At 49.5% G+C, this 25850-nt stretch overlaps 1 protein-coding gene across 1 annotated transcript in view; it reads right to left on the minus strand.

The window, feature by feature from the left end:
• Positions 1-25850, minus strand: part of ESYT2 (extended synaptotagmin 2) — an 80934-nt gene that overhangs the window by 22431 nt on the left and 32653 nt on the right. Inside the window, exons 2-8 of the mRNA XM_068972752.1 lie at positions 22164-22205; positions 20802-20936; positions 18440-18516; positions 14645-14717; positions 14337-14426; positions 6109-6164; positions 2012-2132 (exon numbers count right to left, since the gene is read on the minus strand). Of these exons, the coding sequence (XP_068828853.1) occupies positions 2012-2132; positions 6109-6164; positions 14337-14426; positions 14645-14717; positions 18440-18516; positions 20802-20936; positions 22164-22205 (594 nt within the window). The remainder of the gene's footprint in view (positions 1-2011; positions 2133-6108; positions 6165-14336; positions 14427-14644; positions 14718-18439; positions 18517-20801; positions 20937-22163; positions 22206-25850) is intronic.

A 25850-nucleotide genomic window follows, 5' to 3' on the forward strand; every position in this document is an offset into this window, starting at 1 on the left:
GAAAGGGAAAGAGGAGAGTGAAAAAGTTGGCTTAAAGCTCAACATTCAGAAAACGAAGATCATGGCATCTGGTCCCATCACTTCATGGGAAATAGATGGGGAAACAGTGGAAACAGTGTCACTTTATTTTTTTGAGCTCCAAAATCACTGCAGATGGTGATTGCAGCCATGAAATTAAAAGACCCTTACTCCTTGGAAGGAAAGTTGTGACCAACCTAGATAGTATATTCAAAAGCAGAGACATTACTTTGCCGACTAATGTCCGTCTAGTCAAGGCTATGGTTTTTGCAGTGGTCATGTATGGATGTGAGAGTTGGACTGTGAAGAAAGCTGAGCACCGAAGAATTGATGCTTTTGAGCTGTTGTGTTGGAGAAGACTCTTGAGAGTCCCTTGGACTGCAAGGAGACCCAACCAGTCCATTCTGAAGGAGATCAGTCCTGGGTGTTCATTGGAAGGACTGATGCTGAAGCTGAAACTCCAGTACTTTGGCCACCTCATGCGAAGAGTTGACTCATTGGAAAAGACCCTGATGCTGGGAGGGATTGGGGGGAGGAGGAGAAGGGGACGACCCAGGATGAGATGGCTGGATGGCATCACGGACCCGATGGACATGAGTCTGAGTGAACTCCGGGAGATAGTGATGGACAGGGAGGCCTGGCGTGCTGCGATTCATGGGGTCACAAAGAGTCGGACACGAGTGAGCAACTGAACTGAACTGAATGCTTAGACACTGTGGTCACATGTTTAAGCAGCATGAAGGGTGGGTCCGGGCAGGCTCAGACGGTCCCCAGTGCCCACCGAGCACAGAGCCCGCAGCCCAGGAGCACGAGGATCCCTGTGTGCAGAGGCAGGCCTGCGTTCTCCGAGCCGAGGACGCTAAGTGAAGGGAGAAAGACATCCCCACTTCACCCGTGTCCCATCACACCTGCTGAATGCCAGCAATAGACTAACGGGGATGTGAGCACTGGGGTGCTGTTACTTTGAAAAGAGCAGGACTGCTCATGAATGTTGGTCTGTGCACTGTTACTAAGATCGAGCTTACTAGAAGGGTAACAGGCAGGGGGAAAGGCTGGCTACTCTACTTCATGAAACAAACTGTGAACTGAGACCAGACACCACGTGACAGGCTGCCCACTCTGCCTCTGGGGCCCACGATCGGTGAGACCACACGGGCAGGACGCAAACCAGTAGGAGCAGCCCTCCGAGAATGTGCTCTGGACCTCGGGCAGGATTCCACACCCGTGGCTGCCAGGCCCTCGTGGTCTTGGGCTGAGGTTGTTTACTTTACTGAAATGAAGGTGCCTCCAAGATGTGTGGTCACCTCTGTGTGTGAGGTGCCACCCCAACCTACAGATGAAGACACTCTGAGGAATGCACTCCCAGACTGAAGCTGCCGCCAAGCCCCAGGCCGTGACTCAGCCCAGCCCTGCCCGCTCACTCCGTCCGGGGGCTTAACACCCACGGCACGCCTGCCGCATCCAACCCTGAAGCACTCCAGACAACGGCTCCTCACGCCTGGCAGGAGCCTAGCACAAGGTTCCCAGCTCAGGCTAAAACGTACATCTTACACACAAGCAGAAAGTGCTTTCTGAGGCAGTAAATAAGTTGTCACAGCTGTCCTTTACAATGTGCAGTGACATCTGCAGAATTAAATTTCTGTGAGTACCTCTGAGGTTTAAGAACTGCCCTTAAGTCTCCGAAAGCTTTAGGCCAAGTGGCCCTTCAGTTCAGTTCAGTTCAGTTCAGTTCAGTCCAGTCACTCAGTGGTGTCCAACTCTTTGCAACCCCATGAATCGCAGCACGCCAGGCCTCCCTGTCCATCACCAACTCCCGGAGTTCACTCAGACTCACGTCCATCGAGTCACCTCCTAAGGATGGGCAGGACAGACCACTTTTACAGCATCAAGATCCACATGGCAAGGTCATTGTTAGGAGAAATACAACACTCAGCACCCATGTACGTGAAAAGTTCCTTCAGTCTATTTTAAGTGTTAATGAGCACATGCTTACCTTTGGTACAGGAAATCGCAGCTGAGCTATCTGAACTTCGCTGACAAGAGGGACTGTGATTCGATTGGGAAGCACCAGATAGTTTGATATTATATCCAAAATGATAGTATCTGATAAACCACTGTTAGGTGGGAGGTTAAAAAAAAAAAACAACGATCAGACACTTCATGTTAGTTACCACCCGTAACAGTGAACTTGGCATAAACATGATCCAATATCCCACCAACACATCAGAGCAAGTTCTCCTAACACAGTATTTATGCTGCTATGGTGACAATTATGTGGGATTTATTCTAAGAACATGAGGTAATATTCTGGCTACATTTCTCAACGTCCTAAATCACACTCATACATTTCCACGTAACTTTATCATTGATTTAACACTGAATATACATTTAATTAAATTTCTTATTTTAACATAAACTTTCAAACATACATGAAAGTGCAGAGAATGTGAAAACAAGCATTTACTCGTTTCACATTTATTACATCAAATTCATCTTTCTTGTTTATATGCAGAGCTCCTAACGAAGTAAAAGAATTTACAGTTCGTCCTCCTTTGCACTGTATCAGGTACTGAATTCCGTAATCAATCTGAAACAGTACACGCCACTGCACATTCAGTAGCAGGAATAGAGCTGTGGGGGCTAAAGAAACTAATGTCCTTTCAACATCCTTTTTGTCTCTTCTTTGTGAATGTGTGTAAATGGAGAGTCTAGGGTCTCTGCAACGCCACTCCTGAGGCACAGAACCTGAGCTGCATGGCTGTGTGAGAGAGCCTTTGGCCAGAACTGCAGTCCTGGGAGAAACTGACTTCTCGCCAGTGCTCCTCAGATGTCAGCATTGCGGACAAGGCAGATGTAAGGGACCACAGCCGGAGCATTCCCTGGGACACAGTGACAGTCCTATCGCGCCCTGAGGGACGGCTGTGCGAGCGAGCCTTTGGCCAGAGCTGCAGAGTCTTAGGAGAAACTTACTTCTTGCCAGCACTTCTCAGATGTCAGCATTACGGACAAGGCAGATGTAAGGGACCACAGCCAGAACATTCCCTGGGACACAGTGACAGTCCTATCGCGCCCTGAGAGATGGCCGAGCCTCACTGCAGGCTGGGGTCCAAATGTCAACAAAGGCGTGGAGGCTCAGGGCCAGCCCTCTCAGCTCAACGTGGGAACCACGTTCCCCAGACAGCTCCGCTCTTGTGAAGAGGCCAGTTAACCAGTGTCTACACTCCAGAGGGACTCGGAGGGCGTAAGCTGCGGACACTGGATCGGTGTTCCCCAAGCTGACGATGAAGTGGTCCCTCAAAGCTTTAGCACCCAGCATACTTACTTCAGGCAATCTCCCTGCAGAAGCACGAGTTTTGTTTATTTCAAAAAATCTACTGAGACAGAAGGCCCCTCACTGCTGACGCAAGTGCTTCCGGAACCTGCTCGCTGCCCCGGTGGTGGGCTGCGCCTCACCTCCCGCTGGTGCCCGTGCCCCAGCAGAAGGCCCAGCTGGCACCTCCACAGACGGCTCCCGAGTGGGGCTGCACACCCCCCGAGCTGCCGTTCCCCCCGTCCTGACTGCAGCAGGGCTCAGCACACAGCACAGCTTCCTCACGCCTTCCGCCCTCCCAGTCTTCCTGACCCGGCCCTGGGCATCACCTACAGCCTTCACCTCTCACACTCAGGTTAGGGCTCCTCACTCAACAGTGGTGGGGAGAGCGAATATGCGTGGTGAGGTGAAGTGACCCAGGCATCCTGCCACCTCCTCACACCTTGGCTTCTGCTCTGCAGTCAATGCAGGGAGCAGGCAGACGTTCATTTAGTAAAGCTTGGGGTAAGATTTCATTATGTTAGGTTCAAAGTTATTAAATATTTACTTTTACAAGATAAAGGCCTGCCACAGCTGTTGCTTGATAAGATCTTCACAAAATACTGGCCCAAGTTTTACGTTAAGTACACATGCATATATTTTACCGCATGAAATGTACATAATTATATATAAATTATGTCATATGTGCTGCTCAGTCGCTTCAGTCGTGTCCGACTCTGTGCGACCCCAGAGGCAGCAGCCCACCAGGCTCCCCTGTCCCTGGGATTCTCCAGGCAAGAACACTGGAGTGGGTTGCCATTTCCTTCTCCAATGTCATATATAAATATACGTAATTTCAAAGGAGTATTTTACTACATTTCTTTTATACCATGGCCTCATTTTTGCATGGCGTGTCTGTTTCCACCTGTATTTCTAATATATATGCATATAAATTCTTAACAATATATGCAATCCTATATAACCCTAATATATAAGAATGTTTTCTATGTGTATAGAAATCTATATATAAAACAACAGCTTGAAGGTCTGTCTTCACATAAATCCACGAAGTGAGCCGAAGCTGCGTCTGCACGTGTGTATCAGTGTGTCCTCGCGTATGTGCGTTTCTCCCTTTCCGCTGGTTTGGGACTGACTCCAGAGCTGCGGGCTGCGCCCACCGGCTCTCTCTGCCACAACGCTACTGCAGAGACGCCTGGCAAGCACGGGTCACGGCACTGAAGGCAGGCAAGCAGAGCGCGCACTCTTCTCTGCACTAAGGCACAGCAGGGACTTGCTGCTCTGGCCACTGACCGGCACCCTTTCCTCCAACTCCTGGAGCCCTTCCTTTGGGGCACTTCCTGTCCTTCACTGCAGCTTTGCAAGGAATTCTCTGCCTCCTCTCAGGGTGGGCACGAGACCCAGACCTGATCATCAGAAACAGGAAAACTTGTCCAAGGAAAGGTAGAGCAACAGAGGTCAACTCTGGAACTTCAGCTGGAACCAGAGGGACATTTGCTGGAATCTTCTACTGAGGTTGCTAAGCATGCCACAGCATAGAATCTAGAAGCTGCTACTTCACAGCAAGAGCCTGCCTGGCAACAGAGCCACACACAGGGAACGTGGGTCAGGAGCCATCCCGTGGACGCCAGCGCCTGGCCCCCTGGCCACCTGACAGGGCCGCAGGCCACACAGCGCCCGGAGCAGGCGCTCTCCACACGCTTGGCGGATGGAAGAACAAACTGTGTGTCAAAACCTTTACTCGCTTAACGAAGACCAAGTGAGCTGGGTTTGTTCTTGAAAGTAAGAATCCTAATCAACCCTTTTACAAAATTCTTTTAAAGCTGTCCTTTCCAAGAATCTTTTAAAAATAACGGTACTTTTCTATATCCAAAAAATCATAGTACCTAAAAAAGTCTTATTATTACAACTATGCCTCAGTTTATTAAAGCCTTCATTTTTTCCTGATAATGAAACAAAATAAAATTCTTTCTAATGGCCACTTCAAGGAGATAATACATACAAAGGAACAGAAAAAAAAGCAGCCTGAACCAAGGCTTTCATAATGCAATTTTCTAAGCGAAACAGGGAAAAGAGCCTCACAGATTAACAAAGTGTCCACCAGGAACACGCCTAACTGCAGCCAACACTCAGCGCACTGTAACCTGAAAATGCAGCGGTGAAGCCGGAAGAAGCGAGCTTCCTGCTTGGTGGTGACTGACGGTCTGCCACTGTCGCCTTCCGTCTTGGAGGACAGACGGGCTGCAGCCTGACTAAGAAGCCTCACCGCCCTCACCGGAGGGACGTGCCCCAAAGGCTTCACTGCTCGTGGGGAAGGAGTCCTCAGGTTCAGACACTAGAGCACCCGGAACAGCAAAGCCCCCCAGCGTGCCCCCCAGCCGCGTGGCGGAGCCGACTCCTCCCCGCCCTGGAGGAACGCGTCAAGGCAGAGAAGGCAGCAAGGGATGGGGCGGCACAGCTTCAACGCAGCCAGAAAGGGCTTGTCTTGAAACATATAAGCGTGAAAACTTTTTAAACTTTTCTTTATTTTTCTGGGATATTAAAACACCAAAACTGGAAAGACACCTCGTGACAAATGAAATGGCTCCACTCAGCCCCAACAGGGCTCGCGTGCAGCTGCAACCCAGAGCCTGAGGCGCAACTCGGGTTCTGGAGCCTGAGCGCCCTGCCTGAGAGGCAGAGACGCGGCCCAGGAGACGGCGCTCAGCCGCTGGGCTGTCTCACGACGCCGACAACGCACATGCCATCAGCAAGCTGGCCACAGGGCACGACAGAGTACTTACTTCAATCCAGGAATGTCGAGAAGATTAGTCAGTCCTGTCCAGTTAATTTCTAAAAGCTGTTTTTAAAAAAACGGCAAATATAGTAAGTATGCAAACTACTTCTAATTATCATTATCAAATTATACAAGTCTGTTTCTTTATAAATGAAATCGGTTGCTCAGTACATATGCCCTATACCTTGATTTTCACTTTATAAAATATCAAAGCTGTTGTCCCTTATTGGTACTGATAGCTTGCCTGTTCTTATGTTTTTTGATGTCATAATTTTCTCCAGTAAAATCGTAATTATTTATATACCCACCTTCCTATTGATGAGCACTTAGAATATTTGCAGTTTATCTTTTTTGTAAGTAATGGTCATAGCAAACACCCTCTTCCCACAACACAAGAGACGACTCTACACATCTACATAAGCAGATGGTCAACACCCACATCAGACTGATCATATTCTCTGCAGCCAAAGATGGAGCAGCTCTATAAACAGTCGGCAAAAATAAGACCGGGAGCTGACGGTGGCTCAGAGATCATGAGCTCCTTATTGCAAAATTCAGGCTCAAACTGAAGAAAGTAGGGAAAACCATTAGGCTATTCAGGTATGACCTAAATCAAATCCCTTATCATTACACAGTGGAAGTGAGAAATAGATTCAAGGGACTAGACCTGCTAGAGACAGTGCCTGAATTACTATGGATGGAGGTTTATAACACTGTACAGAAGGTGATAACCAAAACCACTCCCAAGAAAAAGAAATGCAGGAAGGAAAAGTGGTTGTCTGAGGAGGCCTTACAAATAGCCAAGAAAAGAGAAGCAAAAGGCAAAGGAGAAAGGGAAAGATATACCCTACTGAATGCCTAGCTCCAGAGAATAACAAAGAAAGAAAGTGAAAGTGAAGTCGCTCAGTCGTGTCCGACTCTTTGTGACCTCATGAACTGGGGCTCACCAGGCTCCTCCGTCCTTGGGATTCTCCAGGCAAGAATACTGGAGTGGGTTGCCATTTCCTTCTCCAGGGGAACTTCCCGACCCAGGGATCGAACCCAGGTCTCCCGCATTGCAGGCAGACGCTTTAACCTCTGAGCCACCAGGGAATAACAAAGAGAGATAAGAAAGTTTTCTTAAGTGAACAATGCAAAGAAACAGAGGAAAACAATAGAAAGGAAAAGACTAGAGATCCCTTTATAAAATTGGAGATACCAAGGGAACATTTCATGCAAAGACAGGCACAACAAAGGACAAAAATGGCAAGCATCTACCAGAAGCAGAAGAGATTAAGAAGAGGTGGTGAGAATACACAGAACAACTAGACAAAAAAGCTCTTAATGACTCGGATAACCACGATGGTATGATCACTCACCTAGAGCCAGACATCCTGAGGGGCCCTTAGGAAGCATTACTATGAAAAAAGCTAGTGAAGGTGATGGAATTCCAGCTGAGCTATTTCAAATCCTAAAAGATGATGTTGTTAAAGTGCTACACTCATTATACGAGCAAATTTGGAAAACTCAGCAGTGGCCACAGGACACGAAAAGGTCAGTTTTCACTCCAATCCCAAAGAAAGGCAATGCCAAAGAATGTTCAAATTACTCTACAATTGCATTCATTTCACATGCTAGCAAGATTACGGTCAAAATCCTTCTAGCCAGGCTTCAGCAGTAAACGAACCGAGAACTTCCAGATGTACAAGCTGGATTTAGACAGGGAGAGGAACCAGAGATCAAACTGCCAACATCCGCTGGACCATGGAAAAAGCATGGGAATTCTAAAAAAACATCTACTTCTGCTTCATTGACTATGCTAGAGCCTTTGGCTGTGTGGATCACAACAAACTGTGGAATATTCTTAGATGAGAATACCAGACCACCTGACCTGCCTCGTGAGAAACCTGTATAGGAGTACGTCAAAGCTGTCTATTGTCACCCTTGCTTATCTAACTTATGTGCAGAGTACATCACAGGAAATGCCAGACTGGATGAATCACAAGCTAGAATCAAGACTTCAAGGAGAGATATCAACAATCTCAGATATGCACATGACACCACCCTTATGGCAGAACGTGAGGAGGAACTAAGGAGCCTCTTGATGAAGATGAAAGTGGAGAGTGAAAAAGTTGGCTTAAAACTCAACAATCAGAAAACTAAGGTCATGGCATCCGGTCCCATCACTTCATGGCAAATGGATGGGGAAAAAGTGGAAACAGTGTCAGATTTCATTTTCCTGGGCTCCAAAATCAATGCGGATGGTGACTGAAGCCATGAAATTAAAAGACACTTGCTCCTTGGAAGAATAGCTATGACAAAACTAGCCAGCGTATTAAAAAGCAGAGACATCACTTTGCTGACAAAGGTCTGTATATGCAAAGCTCTGTTTTTTTCAGTAGTCATGTATGGATATGAGAGGTGGACCATAAAGAAGGCTGAATGCCAAAGAATTGCTGCTTTTGAACTGTGGTGTGGAGAAGACTCTTGAGAGTCCCTTGGACTGCAAGGAGATCCAACCAGTCCAAAAGGAAATCAGCTCTGAATATTCATTGGAAGGACTGATGCTAAAGCAGAAGCTCTGATACTTTCGCCACCTGATGTGAAGAGCTGATTGACTGAAAAGGACCCTGATGCTGGAAAAGTTTGAGGGCAAGAGGAGAAGGGAGTGACAGGATGAAATGGCTGGATGGCATCACTGGCTCAGTGGACATCAGTTTGAGCAAGCTCAGGGAGATAGGGAAGGACAAGGAAGCCTGCTGTGCTGCAGTCCATGGGAATGCAGAGTCAGACATGACTTAGCAACTGAAGGACAACAACAACAAAATGATTCAGTGAATATCTTTTCACACACATGTTCTCACAGAGACGAGCATTCAAAAAGTGGAAGCTCTGGTCAAAGATATATGTTCATTTTTTTATGGTGATATACACTACCTTGTTGTTCAGTTGCTAAGTCGTGTCACTACCTAATTGCTCTAATATTGTACCAATTTACATTTCCATCAAAATTGTATGAAATGCACTTTCTTTACAGCCACACCAAACACAGATGTTAAAAATCAGTCTATTTGGCAGTTAAAGAATGGTTACTCTATCACTATTTCAAACAGCATTTTCCTGATATTTGGAGAAGGGAACAGCTATCCACTCCAGTATTCTGGCTTGGAGCATTCCCTGGACTGGACAGTCCCATGGGGTCGAAAGAGTTGGACACGACTGAGCGACTTTCAGTTTTTTTTTCCTGATATTACTGGGATATGTTCCATCCATTTAGTCAACTTTTGTATTTCTTTTGCTCATTTTTCTAGTGGGTATTTCGGAGAAGGCAATGGCACCCCACTCCAGTACTCTTGCCTGGAAAATCCCATGGACGGAGGAGTCTGGTTGGTTGCAGTCCATGGGGTCACTAAGAGTCGGACACGACTGAGCAACTTCACTTTCATTTTTCACTTTCATGCATTGGAGAAGGAAATGGCACCCCACTCAACTATTCTTGCCTGGAGAATCCCAGGGGCGGCAGAGCCTGGTGGGCTGCCATCTCTGGGGTCGCAGAGAGTCGGACACGACTGAAGCGACTTAGCAGCAGCAGCAGCAGCAGCAGCAGCAGCTAGTGGGTATTTATCTTAGAAGAATAATTTCTCTATAGTTGGCTGAGATTCCATTAAACAGATGTGGACAGGTAAAAGTACCGATTAAAACACTGCTTCTCCTGTCAAGATGGATACTGCACATAACGCAATCACTTGTGCTTTATGCTGTAGAAGCCGCTAGTGAAACTGCATGACCTCTATTACTCACATACGCGAGTGGCAGAGCTGGGGAGTGAGCAGTTGTAAGTATGAGCTGAAGGGTCAAGATTCCTCTGGACAAACCCAAACTCAAAAGCAACAACTCTAATAAAGTCCTGAGAAACTAACCTCCATAGGGCTCCCCGGTGGTTTAGTTGCTAAGTCGTGTCCAACTCTTGCGACACCATAGACTGTAGCCTGCCAGGCTCCTCTGTCCATGGCATTCTCCAAGCAAGAATACTGGAGTGGGTAGCCATGCCCTCCTCCAGGGCATCTTTCCAACCCAGGAATCAAAGCCAGGTCTCCTGTCTTGCAAGCAGACTCTTTACTGACTGAACGAAGAGGGAAGCCCCATGGACGCCCTAGACCGCGACTGTGATCTCTGGATGTATCTTCCACTAAAGGGGACAGGGGACTTTGAAGAAATGGCTGATTCTGGGTCTGGGGCAAAAACTGGTAACAGGAGCCTGGGGCATGTTGCTGAGTCAGAGGTCAAAGAAACTCTCAATGGCCCTCCCAAAGGGCGATCGCGCCGAGGGACTACAACCAGATTGTACACTCGGGGGTACCAGGGCGCCCACTTGCAGGACGCTGGTCAGAACGATGGGAGGCACCCGAATGCTACCCAAGTTCAGAGAAGCAGAATACTAGGGGGACGGAGAAAGAATCCACAGAAGGACAGACTCAGTTGAGTTTGAAGACATATGAATGCAAGAAGGCAGGCTCCAGGCACGCCTGTTCAAGGCTCTGAAGGGGGAGCTGGCCTGTCCCTGAGCACAAGGGAGGCCAGAGGACACAAGATCCAAGCTGGAGGGCTATGGAGGGAGAGGAATGTGAGTGACTGTTTGAGGACGAGACTGAGGGTGTGTTACTGAACAGGTGTCCAGGTATGTGAGAGAGAGAAGTTCACCCAGCCCTAGGGGCAGATAGAGGAAAAGCAACGAAAATTAGTGCCCTCCCCATCAGCCCGCAGTCTGGATGGATCTCCCTTTGGGAAACTGAAGAGCCAGTGGGAAGTGTTTCCAAAGGACAGGAAATTACCTCTTTCTGAAGGTTGAGAAGTAGCAGTGAGGGAGGGGGCGGGGGTGGGGTGGGGAGGGGGCGGGGAGGAGACCCCCTGCACCTGGAGCCTCAGCAGCCTGAGCAGGTACAGGAGCAGGGCACCCTCAGCCTGAGCGCCCTCTGAGGGCCTGTGGGTCCAGCAGAATCCGAACCCAGAGACACTGCTCATTTCAGCGCTGCCTGCCAGCCTCCTACACAGGAAGTGTGTTACAGACAGACTGGTGGCTCTGCCCTTCCCCAGAGCTTTTGAATTTGCTGGTCTGGGCTGGTGATAAAGGTCACGAATGTTTTTCTTATGCTTTAACAGCCCTGAGACTTCCAGCTTCCACTTGTGATGCAGCAAGCTGGGAAGAGTGTCACTCCTGAATGCACAGACAGCTGAGGTGGCAGGCGAGCCGGAGCAAGCCCTGAGAGAGCCAAGACAGAAAAGCAGGAGAGGCAGACGGGCTGTCCAGAGGCCAGGGAAGAACTCCTTCTGCACCACACAGCTGCAGGGTGCTGAGAGCAGGCCAGGCCCTCCTGGGACACGGGGAGGGGGTGGGGGGGCTGCCGCTGAGAGCTCCAGCACCCTGGCGGTGCGGCAAGAAGCTCCAAAATAATGCAGGGTATCAACCCCCCTCCAGGAAACTCAGAGAACATCTGGCAGGATAAATACCCCCAAACTCCCCAGGGGCCCCATTCTGGGCCCTCCTCAGCGCAGTGGGCTCCGAGGACCCCCCTGCCAGTTTCTGCCTCATCACCTCACTGCAGCTTCCCACAGAGGGTGGCAGGATCAGCCTCCAGGACCCTCGTTCAAACGCTGTGTCCTGCCCACTCCTGGTCTCAGGGCCAAGGACCTGTGCCTGGTGCAGCTGGAAGGGGGGGCAGGCCAGGACAGAGGGAGACGGGGAGGCTCGCTCCTCCTTGGGGCCATGGCAGCTGGGACTCTGGCCTGCGGCCTGAAGGACCAGAGGCCACAGTCTCGGGGGGAGAGAACGAAGCAGGCAGAACAGGCCCGAGAGAGGACGGCAGCCCCAGTGGCCATGCGCCGGTCGCCCTGTTCCTGACGCTCGGCTGCAGCCCCTGCATGGGCTTCACGAGACAGCAGGACAGGCTCCTTCTGCTTTTAAAGCCCCCTTCCTCCTCCTCCTTTGCTTAATGTACATCAACTGCTTGCTCCTTGGAAGAAAAACTATGACAAATGTAGACAGCGTACTAAAAAGCAGACGTCACTCTGCTGCCAGTGGTCCATCCAGTCAAAGCTATGGTTTTTCCAGTGGTCATGAATGGATGTGAGCTGGACCATAAAGAAGGCAGAGCGCCGAGACTTTTGAACTGTGGGGTTGGAGAATACTCTTAAGAGTCCCTTGGACTGCAGGAAGATCAAACCAGTCACTCCTAAAGGAAATTAGTCCTAAGTATTCATTGAAAGGACTGATGCTGAAGCTGAAGCGCCAATACTTTAGCCCCTGATGCGAAGAGCTGACTCATCTGAAAAGACCCTGATGCTGGGAAGGACTGAAGGCGGGAGGAGAAGGGGCTGGCAGAGGATGAGATGGTTGGATGGCATCACTGGCTCAATGGCCATGAGTTTGAGTAAGCTCTGGGAGTTGGTGATGGACAGGGAGGCCTGGCGTGCTGCAGTCCATGGGGTCACAGAGTCGGACATAACTGAGAGACTAAACAATAACGTCAATTGCTGGAGTCCTAGCTAGATGGATTCAATTTCTTTTCACAATCACTCTTAAAGGAAGATATTAATTCCATTTTATAGATGAAGAAACTCAATCTGTAGATCACAGACTCAGAAGACATGTGCTTTGCTACCGGGGAGGACCCCTAGGATAAACACATTCAGAGTGAACCCAGACCACCTCCTGGAGAAGTTCTAGAAAAGGCCTCCCAATTCAGTCTAGTCTAATCCACACTCCTGAGATGAACCTAAATGTGACCTAAGGATTCTGAAACACCCTCAAGAGTATACCACAGAGGCAACGCCAATAATGTCAAGTCAGCATGAGTGGGTGGCCACCAATTTCTGGGACATGTCCAAGGGCAGACAGTGGGTCTCCCTGGCTCTTCCCAGAACCTTCATCCAAGCTTACCAAACCTTGACCTCTGCTGTCAGGACCCCACCAGAACGCTAAACCTACATAGAGGAAAATATTTTATTTGTTAAATACTTGAAGACTTCTGTATGCCAGGTACTATACTGAGTGTTTTTACCCACGGACATTTAGTTGTCACATCTAATCTTTTACTGGAGGTATTACTGTACTCTCCATGTTACTGATGAGGAAACTGAGGCTTACAGAAATCAAAAACAGTTGGGCCTCAGTGTCCAAGGGTTCCAGCTCCATCTCCTCAGATTTAACCAATCATGGATCAAAAGTATTCAGAAAGAAAAAATATTCCTGAAAGTTCCAAAAAGCAAAACTTGAATCTGCTGCACTAAGGCAACTATTTACATAGAAGTTATACTGTATTAGGTGTCACTACTGATCTGGAGATGATTTAAAGGATGCAAGAGGCTGTGCAGAGGTTATGAGCAAACACTATGCCATTTACTAAGGAACCTGAGCATCTGTGGACCTTGGTTGTGGGAGTCTTGGGACCGTCCTCTACGGAGACCGGTGGCGGGAGACGGCAGTTTGATCAAAGAAAAGGAGGAACCGAGAGTGGGAAGTGAGGCTGGGAGGCCTGCGTCCATCACTGAGCCTGAAATGGGGCAGCGCATCCGTCCATGCGCTCCACGAGGGCAGCACTTCAGAAACTTGCAGTTTTGTTTTTTATAAAGCAAGTAGCAATCTAAACAAATCAGCAAGCAAAACGATGTACAAGAGTTTCAAATTCAAAGATTCCCATAGGTCTCAATCATCTAGTCAAAATCCCAAAATCTTCGTTTCTCATCGGGGTGGGGAAGGACTTGGTAGACGGCAGGGAACTGTGCTCTCATATTTTCCAGATGAAAGTGACCGAAAAAGTCCCTTTTCTCTGAAGACTGTGCTTAGGGGCTGTAATTCACCATGTAAGGGTACCAGTGATTCTCAACCTCTCACAGCCACATCCTGCTTTTCTGAGTACTAAAATTTCATTTGGAAATTAATATTATAACTTTATTTTTATTTTTTGGCTATGCGGCATGCAGGATCTAGCTCCCTGAACAGGATAGAACCCTCACCCCCTGCAGTGGAAGTATTGAGTCTCAACCACTGGACCACCAGGGAATTCCCAAACGTATTAGTTTTATGAGGAAAAAGTAGTCTATCAAGAGATGTTGAAGCATAAAGAGGTGAAAACATATAGGATTCATGCCTCAAAGGGAATAAAGTGAGATGAGCTCTTTCTCTTCACTCCGTTCTTTGGCATGTACACATTCTTGTCAGTGAGTGGGAAGAAGAGAATGAAATAAACCTTGACTTACTGGCTTTCTAAGGAAGAAGATAGACAAAGCTCCTACTAAGGGCATGTCTCCAATCAATGGTTCCAGGATCACCCGCATTGTACCATGAATCTAAATTTAAATGGGAAAACAAAACATTAATGGAAATAATTTCACAGGCCCTTATTGACTCAAAAGGAGAATGCAAGATCCTGACAGTGACTCCTGAGCACATGACTTCAGGTTTCTCTAACTTCCAAGAAATTCTGAGTTAATAAAAACTTCACAATTTTCTTTCTGAATAGAGCACAGAGCATCTGAAAATAAAATGAAACTTAAAAAAACCTTACCTGTATACTCTGCACACCAGCTCTACAAAAATATCGCTTGATCTCCAGATCGATCTCACAATTCCCTACAAAACTAGCAAAGAAAAAGTTCTGATTACACTCTCTTCACAATCACAGACCCAGGCTCTACAATCTGAATACAGTGCTAGTAAAGCCACCAAAGCTGGGCTGTAGGCGGGCTGCAACCCGCAGGCCAGCCGGGCCAGGGTTCCAGCACCTGGGCCGCGGCAGCCGCAGCCCCCAGGCTCACCACGGCCACACGGAGGGCGAGGTGGGCTGCCTGGCCAGAGGCCTTGTTACAAATGTCACTTCTCAAAGGGCAGCTTCTGGAGCAGTGTCTTGATGGAGTATAGTTTTCATTTGTCTCATAAATAACTCTGTTTAAAACATATACAAAGCTTAGGCCATATTTCATCACAAACAATGTGCCCGGGCTCCCCCACCGTGAGAAACCAGCAGTGCTCAGGCCCTCAGAGACGTTACACCTGTTTTGAAGTATCAGTTTTACTCAGCGACTGTCCCTTCAATCGTTAATGCGAACACCCATGAACGCTGTGTGACGCTGCATGTAAGGCTTTGCCTATCTTCATAAAAACGTGACAGGCCCACGATGTTTTTGTGGATCCTGAATGGTCTGATGCCCACCCTTGATTCCAGAAGTGGGCCATCCTGCTCCTGCCCTGGAGCACTGGGAGGAACAGTGTCCACAACAGACAGCGTCCAAGCACATGAGCAAGACACCAGCAGAAGGCATCTGGGGTGAGTCTGCCAGCAGTCGCTCTCCTGCCGTGAGTCACCACCTATAGATTCTTTTGGTGAAGGAGGTGCACACGATCAAGGACACATTTTGGCAGAAGGCTGCTAGCAGTCACAAGAAGCAGACATCTTTGTTAACGATTGTAGAGTTTTTCTAGCTATGAGAAGATGAAAGAAACTGGGCTCATAAAATCTTCTCTTGAAAATACCGAACTGCTTGAAAGTCAGTTCTGCCAGTTTTCCGAGAGCACAGAGGGCCTCATTCCTGGTCTCTGCTCTGAGCTCCTTCCAGGGGTGTGGAAGGGCAGCGACCACGGTGGCTGGTGACCGCATCCTTGTAGAGGCAGATGGCGGATGGCAAGTTTTCTCCACACACCCTAAGATGGGATCTTGTTATGTTATATTCTCTCTCAGTCACTCCCTCCCCAGCTCTACAGGCAGTACTCTAGTTACAGTTCTTGTCTGGAACATAGGGAAAGGTAGAATGCAGACTGCTTCAGAGACGTAAAGATCTGAGCTGCCTAATTTGCATACGCTGCTGTGTCTGCTGAAACCACAAAAGCCAGACTGCAGTCTTCAAAATGACACCAGGTAACAGACTCATTTCAGTGTTTGCTTAACAGACGTGTGCGAAGGGCTCCCTCAGTGATGGAATGAGAGAACAAGGTTCCCACCCCCTGAAGCTCGCCCTCAGCCTTGTGGGCAGCCTTGCCAGGTGCAGCTGGCCCCAAGGCAAACACGGGGCCACCTCTTTAACTCCACTCATGACAGCAGTATTTGCAGTGGTGCCAAATGTGTTGAAGACGCAGAGTTTTCCCATCACATTACATCATCGTAACACTCTCTGTTTCTTTCTAAAATAAAGGCAATTGGTGCGGACTCTGTTCATTTACTACATTAATACACTTTAGAAACTCAAAGATGACACGATAAAAAAAATGACCCTTAATCAAAACAAAACCAACCCTGCTGAGCCGTGTCAGTCAGCAGCTGGCACACAGCTGGGCAGGGGCCTCACAAAGCCATAAGCAGGTTCTTGAAGGACAAAGACAAGAGCCAGAGAAGCCCTTTACCACCAGGGAAGGCACTTGGCAGATCCCTAATCAATTTCTCCCAATTATTTTTTATCGTGGTAAAATATACATAACATTACCATCTCATGCATTCTGAAGTGCAAGGCGGTGGCATTAAGCTCACTCAGGCTGCTGTGCAACCATCACTACCATCATTTCCAGAACTCTCTTCATCCTGCAAAACTGAAAGTCTATGCCCATCACTCAGTGACTTCCATCCTCCCCTCCCCAGCAGCCTGCAGCCTGCTCTCTGTCTGTGTGGGTCTGCTCCTCGAGAGGTCTCCCACAGGCGGAATCACACACCATCTCTTTGTGATTGTCCTGCTTCGTTTAGCATGATGACCCCAAGCTCCGTGCACCCACCGTAGCTGGATGGACACGGCCCACTGTGGGATCTCCTTCTCTGTACAGCCTGAACGACGCTCCCCTGTACGCACACAACACGCCTTCTTACCCGTCCAACAGTCAGTGAGCACCCGGGTCGCCTCCATGTCTTAGCTATCGTGAAGAAAGCGGCCGTGGACTGAAGTACACAACTACCCCTCTGGGAGTTTGTCTTCCGTTCCTCGGGGTATGCACCCAGAAGTGGAAGTGCTGGGTCATATAGTGACGGTTTCTTGTTTCTAAGGAGCGACTACTCTGTTTCTACAGCAACCGTGCCCTCTGTATTCCCACCATCAGTGTGCTGGGCTTCCGATCTCTGCACATTCTCACTCACCATTCTGGGTTCATAGCTGCAGTCTGATGGGTGTGAGGCGCCGCCTCCCAGTGGCTTTAGCAGTGGTGTCCGCACCCCTCACGCGCTTGTGAGCACTAGTCTATCTGCTTTGGAGAAACGTCCATTCCAGTCCCTTGCTCATTTCTGAATCACATTGTTTTGTTGTTGTTGTTGTTGAGTTATAGCAGTTCTTTATATATTCTGGATCTCAATCCTTTATCGTATATTTGATTATATGCATATATCTGATTGCACTGATTCTTTACATTACTTCTAGTATTGGCTTTTAACAATATTAAGTCTTCCAAACCACAAACATGCGCTGTATCTCTGTGTATTTACGTCTTCTTTAATTTTTCACATCAATGTTTCGTAGTAGTCATTGCACAAGCCTTTCACTGCTGTGGTTAATTTCTAAGTACTTTGTTCTTCTTGCTTCTACCGTAAATGACATTTTCTTAACGTCCTCTCTGGACGTGTTTGTTGTTAACGTATAGAGTTTCTGCGCTGATTCTGTCTCCTTCTACTTTACTACTGCTTCTTCCCCAACAACGTATGCGTTTTGTTTCTTTCACACCTAGTTGCTCTGGAAGAGCTTCCAGTGCCGTGCTGGACAACAGTGGTGACAGGGGGGTCCTTGCCGAGCTCCTGAGCTCAGAGGAGAGGTTTCAGGTTTTCACCACTGAGCGTGCTACTTGCTGGGGACACATGCCAAGCATTCCAAGCCCAATAAACAAGCCCATCAGGCTGACGTCTGTGCCCTAAATGCTTTTATCATGAAAGTGATGGATTTCAACAAATGCCTTTTCTGCATCAACTGAGATGATTAGGCGGTTTTCCCCTTCACTCTTATTAATGTGGAGTATTACATCAATCACTTACGATGAATCATTCTTGCATTCTGGAAATAAATCTCATTTGGTCATGGTGTATAATCCTTTCACTATGTTGCTGAGTTCAGTTTGCGAGCATTTTCTTGAAGATTACGGCATCAGTGTTCACAAGGGATATGGGCCTGTAGTTTTCTTGTAGTGCCTTTAATTTTTTTTATTTTAACATGTTCTACGAATGGCAATTATCTAAGCTATCAGGAACTAAAGCCAGAAATAGCTAAGTTCAGATCCTCAACAAGAAGCTAGTCCAATTCCATCAAACAGCAGTAAGATATGCGCTCATTATATTCTCTACTTTATGGGCATAGCTAAGTGACATCACACATCATTAACGATGACAAACACACAAACTTACCTAATCTGAAGGTCCAAAATAATCTGCCTTTTATCCACATTTTCAGTATACACCTTAACACCATTGATCCTGAGGGGCTGAAACAAAAATTGGCTTCTTTAAAACATAGGAAGGGTAAAGAACACCAACCCCGTGACCCAGCAGAGCTGAGAAAACGAGCCTGGGTCCCAGGCCTGGGCAGGAACACTCTGCTTCAAGGTGCTGTCGTCTCACCCCCCGTGCGCCGGGGCCTCTGGCCCTGAGCACCCTCATCTGTGAGGCACTCAGCAGGGCCCTGCAGGCTGAGAGCGGCCCACGGGGCGCGGGGCCAGCAGGCCACAGAACGCTGCCTAGCTCAGCAGGCGCTGGGGCCGGGGCCCGGCTTCACTCCCGCCCCAGGCCCTCAGTCTTTGTCTCCCCCAGGGGACTCTGACCCGCTCCCTCCCGCACCCTTAGTACCCTGTCTAAAACAGAAGTTCTTCTCATTTTATCTTTATGTCATAACTTTCTATTTTTTAATATTTTTATAAAAATGGGACTTTTTGAGTGAATCAAAAATGTTAACTATATTTTCAACAGACGATACAGGCAACAAGGTGAGAATCAAATGACTATAAAAAGAAAAGGCAGACAATAATAAATATATTTCAACATCATTTCAGAATCTTTTCTCAATTTGCTGATTTGAGATCCCCTTCTAAGAAAGTTCTCAATATGACAGCTGGGCACGAAAACTCGAGCTGAAGAACCACCGGGTCCCCACGCCCACGCCGACGGTGCGGGTGTCCTGAAGTCTGACCCCCTAGTCGGCCGCAGGAGCACACTCCGGGCCCACGCTGCCACCACCCCAGGTCGCAGGGTCCCTGCATCAGACGCCTGGGCCCCCTATTCCTAGCAGAAGTCCAAGCGCCCTGTGACACTGAGCTCTCTGACCAGGCCTGCGCTGCTCTCAACATCCTCACCCTTCGTCAGCAGTAGGTTAGAAGCACACACACAAACATAAATGTAATTCTTTCTGGGACAAACTCAGCTGGAGCAAGAATTCCAGATGTGCACGCACGTGAGCGCGCCTGACCAAGAGACACAGCCTGCCGGCTGGAGACTTATTTTACAGGAGGAGAAGGGGGCGGGGCGGGGGAGGACACGCCTCCGAAAGCGTCTGCAGCTGTCAAAACACTCGCTATTCACCACCTGCCCCTCACAGAAAACCTTGCCACCCCCATTTCACATTCACGTGGCATTCCGGTTTCTAACTGTGCATTCCCACTTGTCGTGGTCCCTTTAGGGGACTGAGGTCAAGTGGAAATGAGAGGCAGTGTCCCACAGGAGTCCTGCGCTGGCCCCATGAGCTGAACAGGGGCCACATCCAAAATGGCAGCGCGCTGCAGACTCGGCCAAGACGGCAAACAGCTGCACGACCCAGCGGGGTGGGACACGCGCACCTGTCTGTGCTCGAAGAAGACGGGCCTCGCCAAGGAAAGGCCACCGACACCTGGGGGTGTGGGCTGGGAGGGGGCCTGGGACAGGGGCACAGCAGGGATCACGGTCCTCTGCCCCGCTGAACCGCCGCCGGGCGGGAGCACCGGCATCAGGACACAGCGCGGGGAAGGTGGACACAGCGCGGGGAAGGTGCTCGCAGGGCGGGGAAGGTGCTTGTGGGGCTCTGCAGCCGTGACCCGTGGCTGGAGAGTTAGGATCCTGCAGGGTCGCAGTGTAGCCAAAAAATAAAAAAAAGTACTGTTGGACTCTGAACTCTTATTAGGCATAAAAACAATGTTATCTTGAAATGAATATAAAGTTATGTGTCAATTATGCCTCAATAGAAAAAATGCTACCTTCAGCGGTTGCTAGTTATTGTGAACACTGACTTAAAAAAATAAAGAAGGAAACTAGCTGTTATGGCAGTTCCGAGGCTTCCAGCAGTGCTGGAGTTAGCGGCCCCCCTCTGTACATAACTTGAGCCCAAGAACAAAGTCCACCTTTCCCTTCACGGTGTCACTAACGCAGGGCTGCGGGCCCAGCACTGGAGCCCCGAGCTGCTGCTCTGGAGCACGGGGGTGGGGGTGGGGGCTCCTTCCCACTTGTGTTGATCATTAGTGAGCCTCACAGCAGCCCCCCTCCAGCAGGACAGTACGAAGGTAACTGTGACGGGAGAACGTGCGGGTGAGGGGCCCGCAGATGGACCTGGCTGGACTGACAGAGACACCCCAGCGGACGAAGGAGGCGAGGTCCCGATAGAGCAGAGACCCTGAGACAGGAGACCGGGGAGGACCTGCGCACACAGCCAGCCTTCCAGAAAACAGCTCACTCCAGAGAACAACGTGAGGTGGCTGAGCGTTCTCTCCAGTGGCACGAAGGTAAGAGAGCCTGGGAGGGAACATACCTGCTGCCCCAGGTCCACCCTCGTGAAGCTGAAGGTGCTGAGGTGGGTGTGTGCGCCCCGCACGGCCGGCTCTATGGTTTCTCGAAACAACTTCTCTATAAACTGGCAAATAAAAGGCCACATGTGCTTTACAGTCTGGAAAAGAGAAGGAGCTCAGGTTAAACATGGCTCAGCTGGGAAAGAGTCTGCCTGCAGTGCGGGAGACCTAGGTTCAATCCCTGGGTTGGGAGGATCCCCTGCAGAAGGGAAAGGCTACCCACTCCAGTATTCTGGCCTGGAGAATTCCATGGACTGTATAGTCTGTGGGGTCACAAAGACTCGGACATGACTGAGCAACTTTCACTCACTCAAATAAATAGTACAGTACCTAAATCATCATGAAAAATCATGCTCGTACAGTTTACCAGAATTTCTGAAAGGCAAAGTGGGGGGGCGTCCTTTTTAGTTAGGCAAAAACAGCATCTAAAATTTTAAAATGTATCATGACAATAAACTACTGGTTAACTGACCAGCACACTGCAGGGATCAGTTACTCTAGTTGAATGTTCTGTTTATACACATCAGCACATTTAGTCACTACTAACAAGTCAGAAAGGGGCGTCCCCAGTGGCCCATCAGTAAACAGTCTGCCTGCAACGCAGGAGCCACAGGAGACGAGGGTTCAATCCTTGGGTCGGGAAGATCCCTTTAGAAGGGCATGGCGACTCACTCAAATATTCTTGCCTGGAGAATCCCATGGACAGAAGAGCCTGGTGGGTTACAGTCCATGGGGTCAAAGAGTTGGATGTGACTGAAGCAACTTGGTATGCACAGACAGTCAGATAATCCTGTAGCTTCAACTCAGCGCTAAAAACTTCCTAAAACTGTGTTGCTCTTAGCAAACATTGATGAGTTGTCTTTAAGGATGGACTAACTTCCAGTGATTACATTACGGGTAATCATTACCTACATTAGTTTTTACTATACAATTCTAAGGATATATAAAATACAGAGATAAGAGAGATCTACTTCAAAGTATAATGATTTAAAAACATAACCTTTCTAAAAAGGCTAGATTTCTTGGGAGTTATTCCCCTCTTCGTAAGAATGTTCTAAAATTTTCACTTACGACTACCATCAAAGTGAGGAGATACAGGGCCAAATGTCCAACTATGAGAGTATTGTTAGCTTTCTATGTCAAAGACACAGTCTGCATTGCTTAGAAAGGAAAGTAATGTCTCAGTTATTTTGAGAGCAGAAGCCAACGCGCTAAGTCCAAACGCACTCACATACTGTCAACATCCAAATCCCCAAATATGGGAAGGTGGCATCTCACCCCCGAATCCCCACTGATATCTGGTGTTTCGTGCACTCTTCTCTTACCTTATTTAGCCATTCTGCTCTCTCAGTGTCTGGAAAATGAACCTAAGAGAAAAACACACACACGACTTAGCAACTCCTGACAAGTCTAAGTAAAATCTCCCCCAGGCCAGTTGGTATTCTTACTGTATATCTACTCTGTGTCTGCGGTTCTTTCACCCAGTGCTGGGAAAGCTTCCACAGAAGCGTGTGGCCCAGGCTCTCATGTTGTGAGGACGCTCTGAAACCCCTGCCCACCTCCCCGCTGGCCTCAGGAGCACCCGCAGAGCCCGAAACCTCGAGCTCATCCCTTAGCACCCCACCCTCCGTAGGCCTCCAGGCTCAGAGCCTCAGACGCCCACCTTTCTCTTCCCCTTCTGGCCCAAAGGATCCGGCACACAATGTTCCTTAATTGGCCCCTTTCCACAGAGTCTCCCAAGCGAGGATTATAATTACAGTTCTCCATGATAGGGCCTGTATACTGGAGAAAATAAGTGGAGGGGTAGGGAAAAAAAAAAAAACCTACTTAGAAATAGCTGAGAAAGTGCTTTCTTTGTCATTAAAACAACCCCTGAAGAAAAAAGGCTAAAGCAGTTTTGAGCAGGGAGTGGTCTGAGAAATGCTTCCACGCCCCTCCAAGAAAGAAGAACACGCTGGCCACGCAAACATTCTGAAAACTGCTCTGGGGCCCTGAGACAGCCTGGAGTAGACTGGAGTGCGGCAGTTTTGTCCAGGGGACTGGGGTGGGGGTGGGGGGGTGGGGGGAGGGAGGCCCTGGCACAGCCACGCCGATGTGTCTCAGTAACACAAGCTGCAGGCAGTCACAGCCAAGCCCCATCCCAGCCTCGGCTGAGCGCAGCTGCTCTGGGGTATGTGCCCAAGAAGATAAGAAGATGCTTCCTTGAGGACCAATTGCACCTCTCAGGCTTGGTCCCCGAGCACAAACCAGGGCACAGGGCCATGACCCGCCAGGTCCTGGCTGGCGAGACCACTGTCTCCACGTCTGCCGGGGCTGCACAGCCCCGCCTTCCTCGCGCCCGCACGCCTAAGACCGGCCCCTTCACGCCACAGGATGGGAAGCCTTCCATCTGCCTGAACCCCAAGGGCGGGCGGGAAAGCCGGCAACAAGTTTTCTAAATTAAGTTTTAGCTTGAACCCATCCTGGAACAAAACCAAACAGATGGCAACCTTCCAGAATTAAGGAAAAGGCTCAAGAGTTGAGAAAGATGATGCTTAAGAAGCAGAGATTTAGGAAAGGATGCTGGCGATGCTGCTCCTGCCTGGAGGTCACGTCGCTGCAGAGGAGCCATTTCTACCTGAGGGGAACCGGAGCAGCAGAAGGACTGCACTTCCCCCAGAGGCAGGAAGCGTGCGGGGCTGGAGAAAGCGGAGGGCTCGCCAGACCAGCCAGACTAGGCTACAAGAGGGGTGGGGGCTGGGGGATGACGAGGGCAAGGTCTCTGCAAGGTCGTTCAGGTGAACGCTTCGGAGGAGCAGCCAGTGAGGAAAGGCGGACGCTGAGGGCGGGCCAAGGCACACACCATAAACCTGCCCTTAGGGTGGCCTCTGGAGAGCAAGGCGGACAACACGACTGAACTATAAGCTATTTTTGTGTTTGCCGTTCAGTCACTCAGTCATGTCTGGCTCTTTGTGGCCCCACAGGCTGCAGCAGAAATCCGGGCTTCCCATCGCTCACCATCTCCTGAAGTCTGCTCAAACTCACGTCCATGGAGTCAGTGATGCCATGCAACCACTTCTGTATAAAATCATAAGAGTGACTACCCTTTGAGCTCCCCAGGTGGTGCTAGTGGTGAAGAATCTGGCTGCCAGTGCAGGTGATGCAAGAGTTGGGGGTTCTATCCCTGGGTCGGGAAGATCCCCTGGAGTAGGGCATGGCAACCCAGTCCAGTCTTCTTGCCTGGAGAATCCCATGGGCAGAGAAGCCTTGCGGGCTACAGTCTACGGGGTCACAAAGAGCTGGACATGACTGAGCTACTGAGCACCAGACTGAACTACCATTTACTGAGTATAAACTGCTATCTATGCAGCAGGTGCTACGCTAAGTTAGTCAGACACATTCCCTGAGTTGATTCTTACAACAAATCTGCAAATTGGGACTATTACTCTCGCCAATGTACAGGACCGCTCCTAGTGACAGATGGGGGTGAAAAGCAGGCTGTCTGCCTGTGCTCTTGGCCCCTCTGCTACCAAGGGAAGTGGCAGGTGCATGACGATCGCCATTCACAGAGCCTGCCGAACCCTCAAGAGAACACACCCCCTGAAAGAGCGGAACCTGAAAGTCTGACTTCATGCCTTAAAATGTACGCGATCCTGAGTGGTAGCCAGAGGTAGAAAATGTGTGTTTCATGGTGATTATCTAGAGTCGGACCATAAAGGCTGAGCGCCGAAGAGCTGATGCTTTCAAACTGGTGCTGGAGAAGACTCTTGAGAGTCCCTTGGACTGCAAGGAGATCCAACCAGTCCATCCTAAAGGAGATCAGTCCTGGGTGTTCATTGGAAGGACTGATGCTGAAGCTGAACCTCTGATATTCTGGCCACCTGATGCAAAGAGCTGACTCATTGGAAAAGACCTTGACACTGGAAAAGACTGAAGGCGGGAGGAGAGAAGGCTGGCAAAGATGCAACGGCTGGATGGCATCACTGACTCCATGGACATGAGTTCAAGCAAGCTCCGGGAGATGGTGAAGGACGGGGAAGCCTGGAGTGCTGCAGTCCACGGGGTCGCAGAGTCGGACACAACTGAGCGACTGAGCAGCAGGAACCTACACCCCAAAGGCTGTACAAAGCCTGAAACAGCTGACGGCAAAGCACAGGAACCAGACAGCAGCTCACAGTAAAACACTGCTACCAGGCCTAGTGTTCCACCCAAGACTCGGAGCAGAGCAGGTCAAGACTGGTTCTGCTCAACATTCAAGCCTCCACAGGAAAGCGCTAGTGTCCATGAACACGCAACAACAGTGAAGAAGTAACGACAAAACCCCACGTGCATCCATCCACCCTGTGAACCAGCAATCCCATCTCTCAGAATCTGGCCTAGGAAAACGACGCATGCGCAGCACGCCGGGAGCGGCCACCACCGCCCCGAGCGGCCGGGGGGACAGGCGTGCCCACGCGCCAGGGCTGCGCAGCTACGGGAGCGTGGAGCGGCCCCAGGCGGGGGCTGCCAGAGCTGCTGGAGCACTTCGGTGGAGTACCTGCCAAGATTTGTTTTCAGTGAAAATACAGAGAAAAGCAGCTACAACTGGCTACCATTCATTCAGGGGGGTGGGGTGGAGGGAAGAGGTGTATATAATAAAGTTTTAAAATAAAAATGAACAAAAACTTACAAACACAGTTCTCAAGGAAGGGGACGAGAGAGGAGAGACGAGAGCAGGGAAGGGCCCCAGGTGGAAGTGACCTCCCCGGTCCTGCTCCCGTCTGGGTCTGGGGCAGGCCAGCCGTCCCACAGTCACCGCACAGACAGGCCTCGCGGCTCACCAGCAGGGGCGGGGCACGTCCTCAGCTCCCGCCTCCCCGTCCAACTCTTCAAATCCTCAAGACACTTACATGGCTCCTTTCTACTTTCCCAGGGTCGGAGAACTCCTTCACAGACCAAACGAGGGACTTCATTTCCCAACTGGGCCCTTGTCAGCCCCTCTGTCTTCCTGTCAGTTCAGTTCAGCCACTCAGTCGTGTCCGACTCTTTGCGAT

This window comes from Capricornis sumatraensis, chromosome 5, assembly GCF_032405125.1.
Source record: "Capricornis sumatraensis isolate serow.1 chromosome 5, serow.2, whole genome shotgun sequence".
NCBI lineage: Eukaryota > Metazoa > Chordata > Mammalia > Artiodactyla > Bovidae > Capricornis > Capricornis sumatraensis.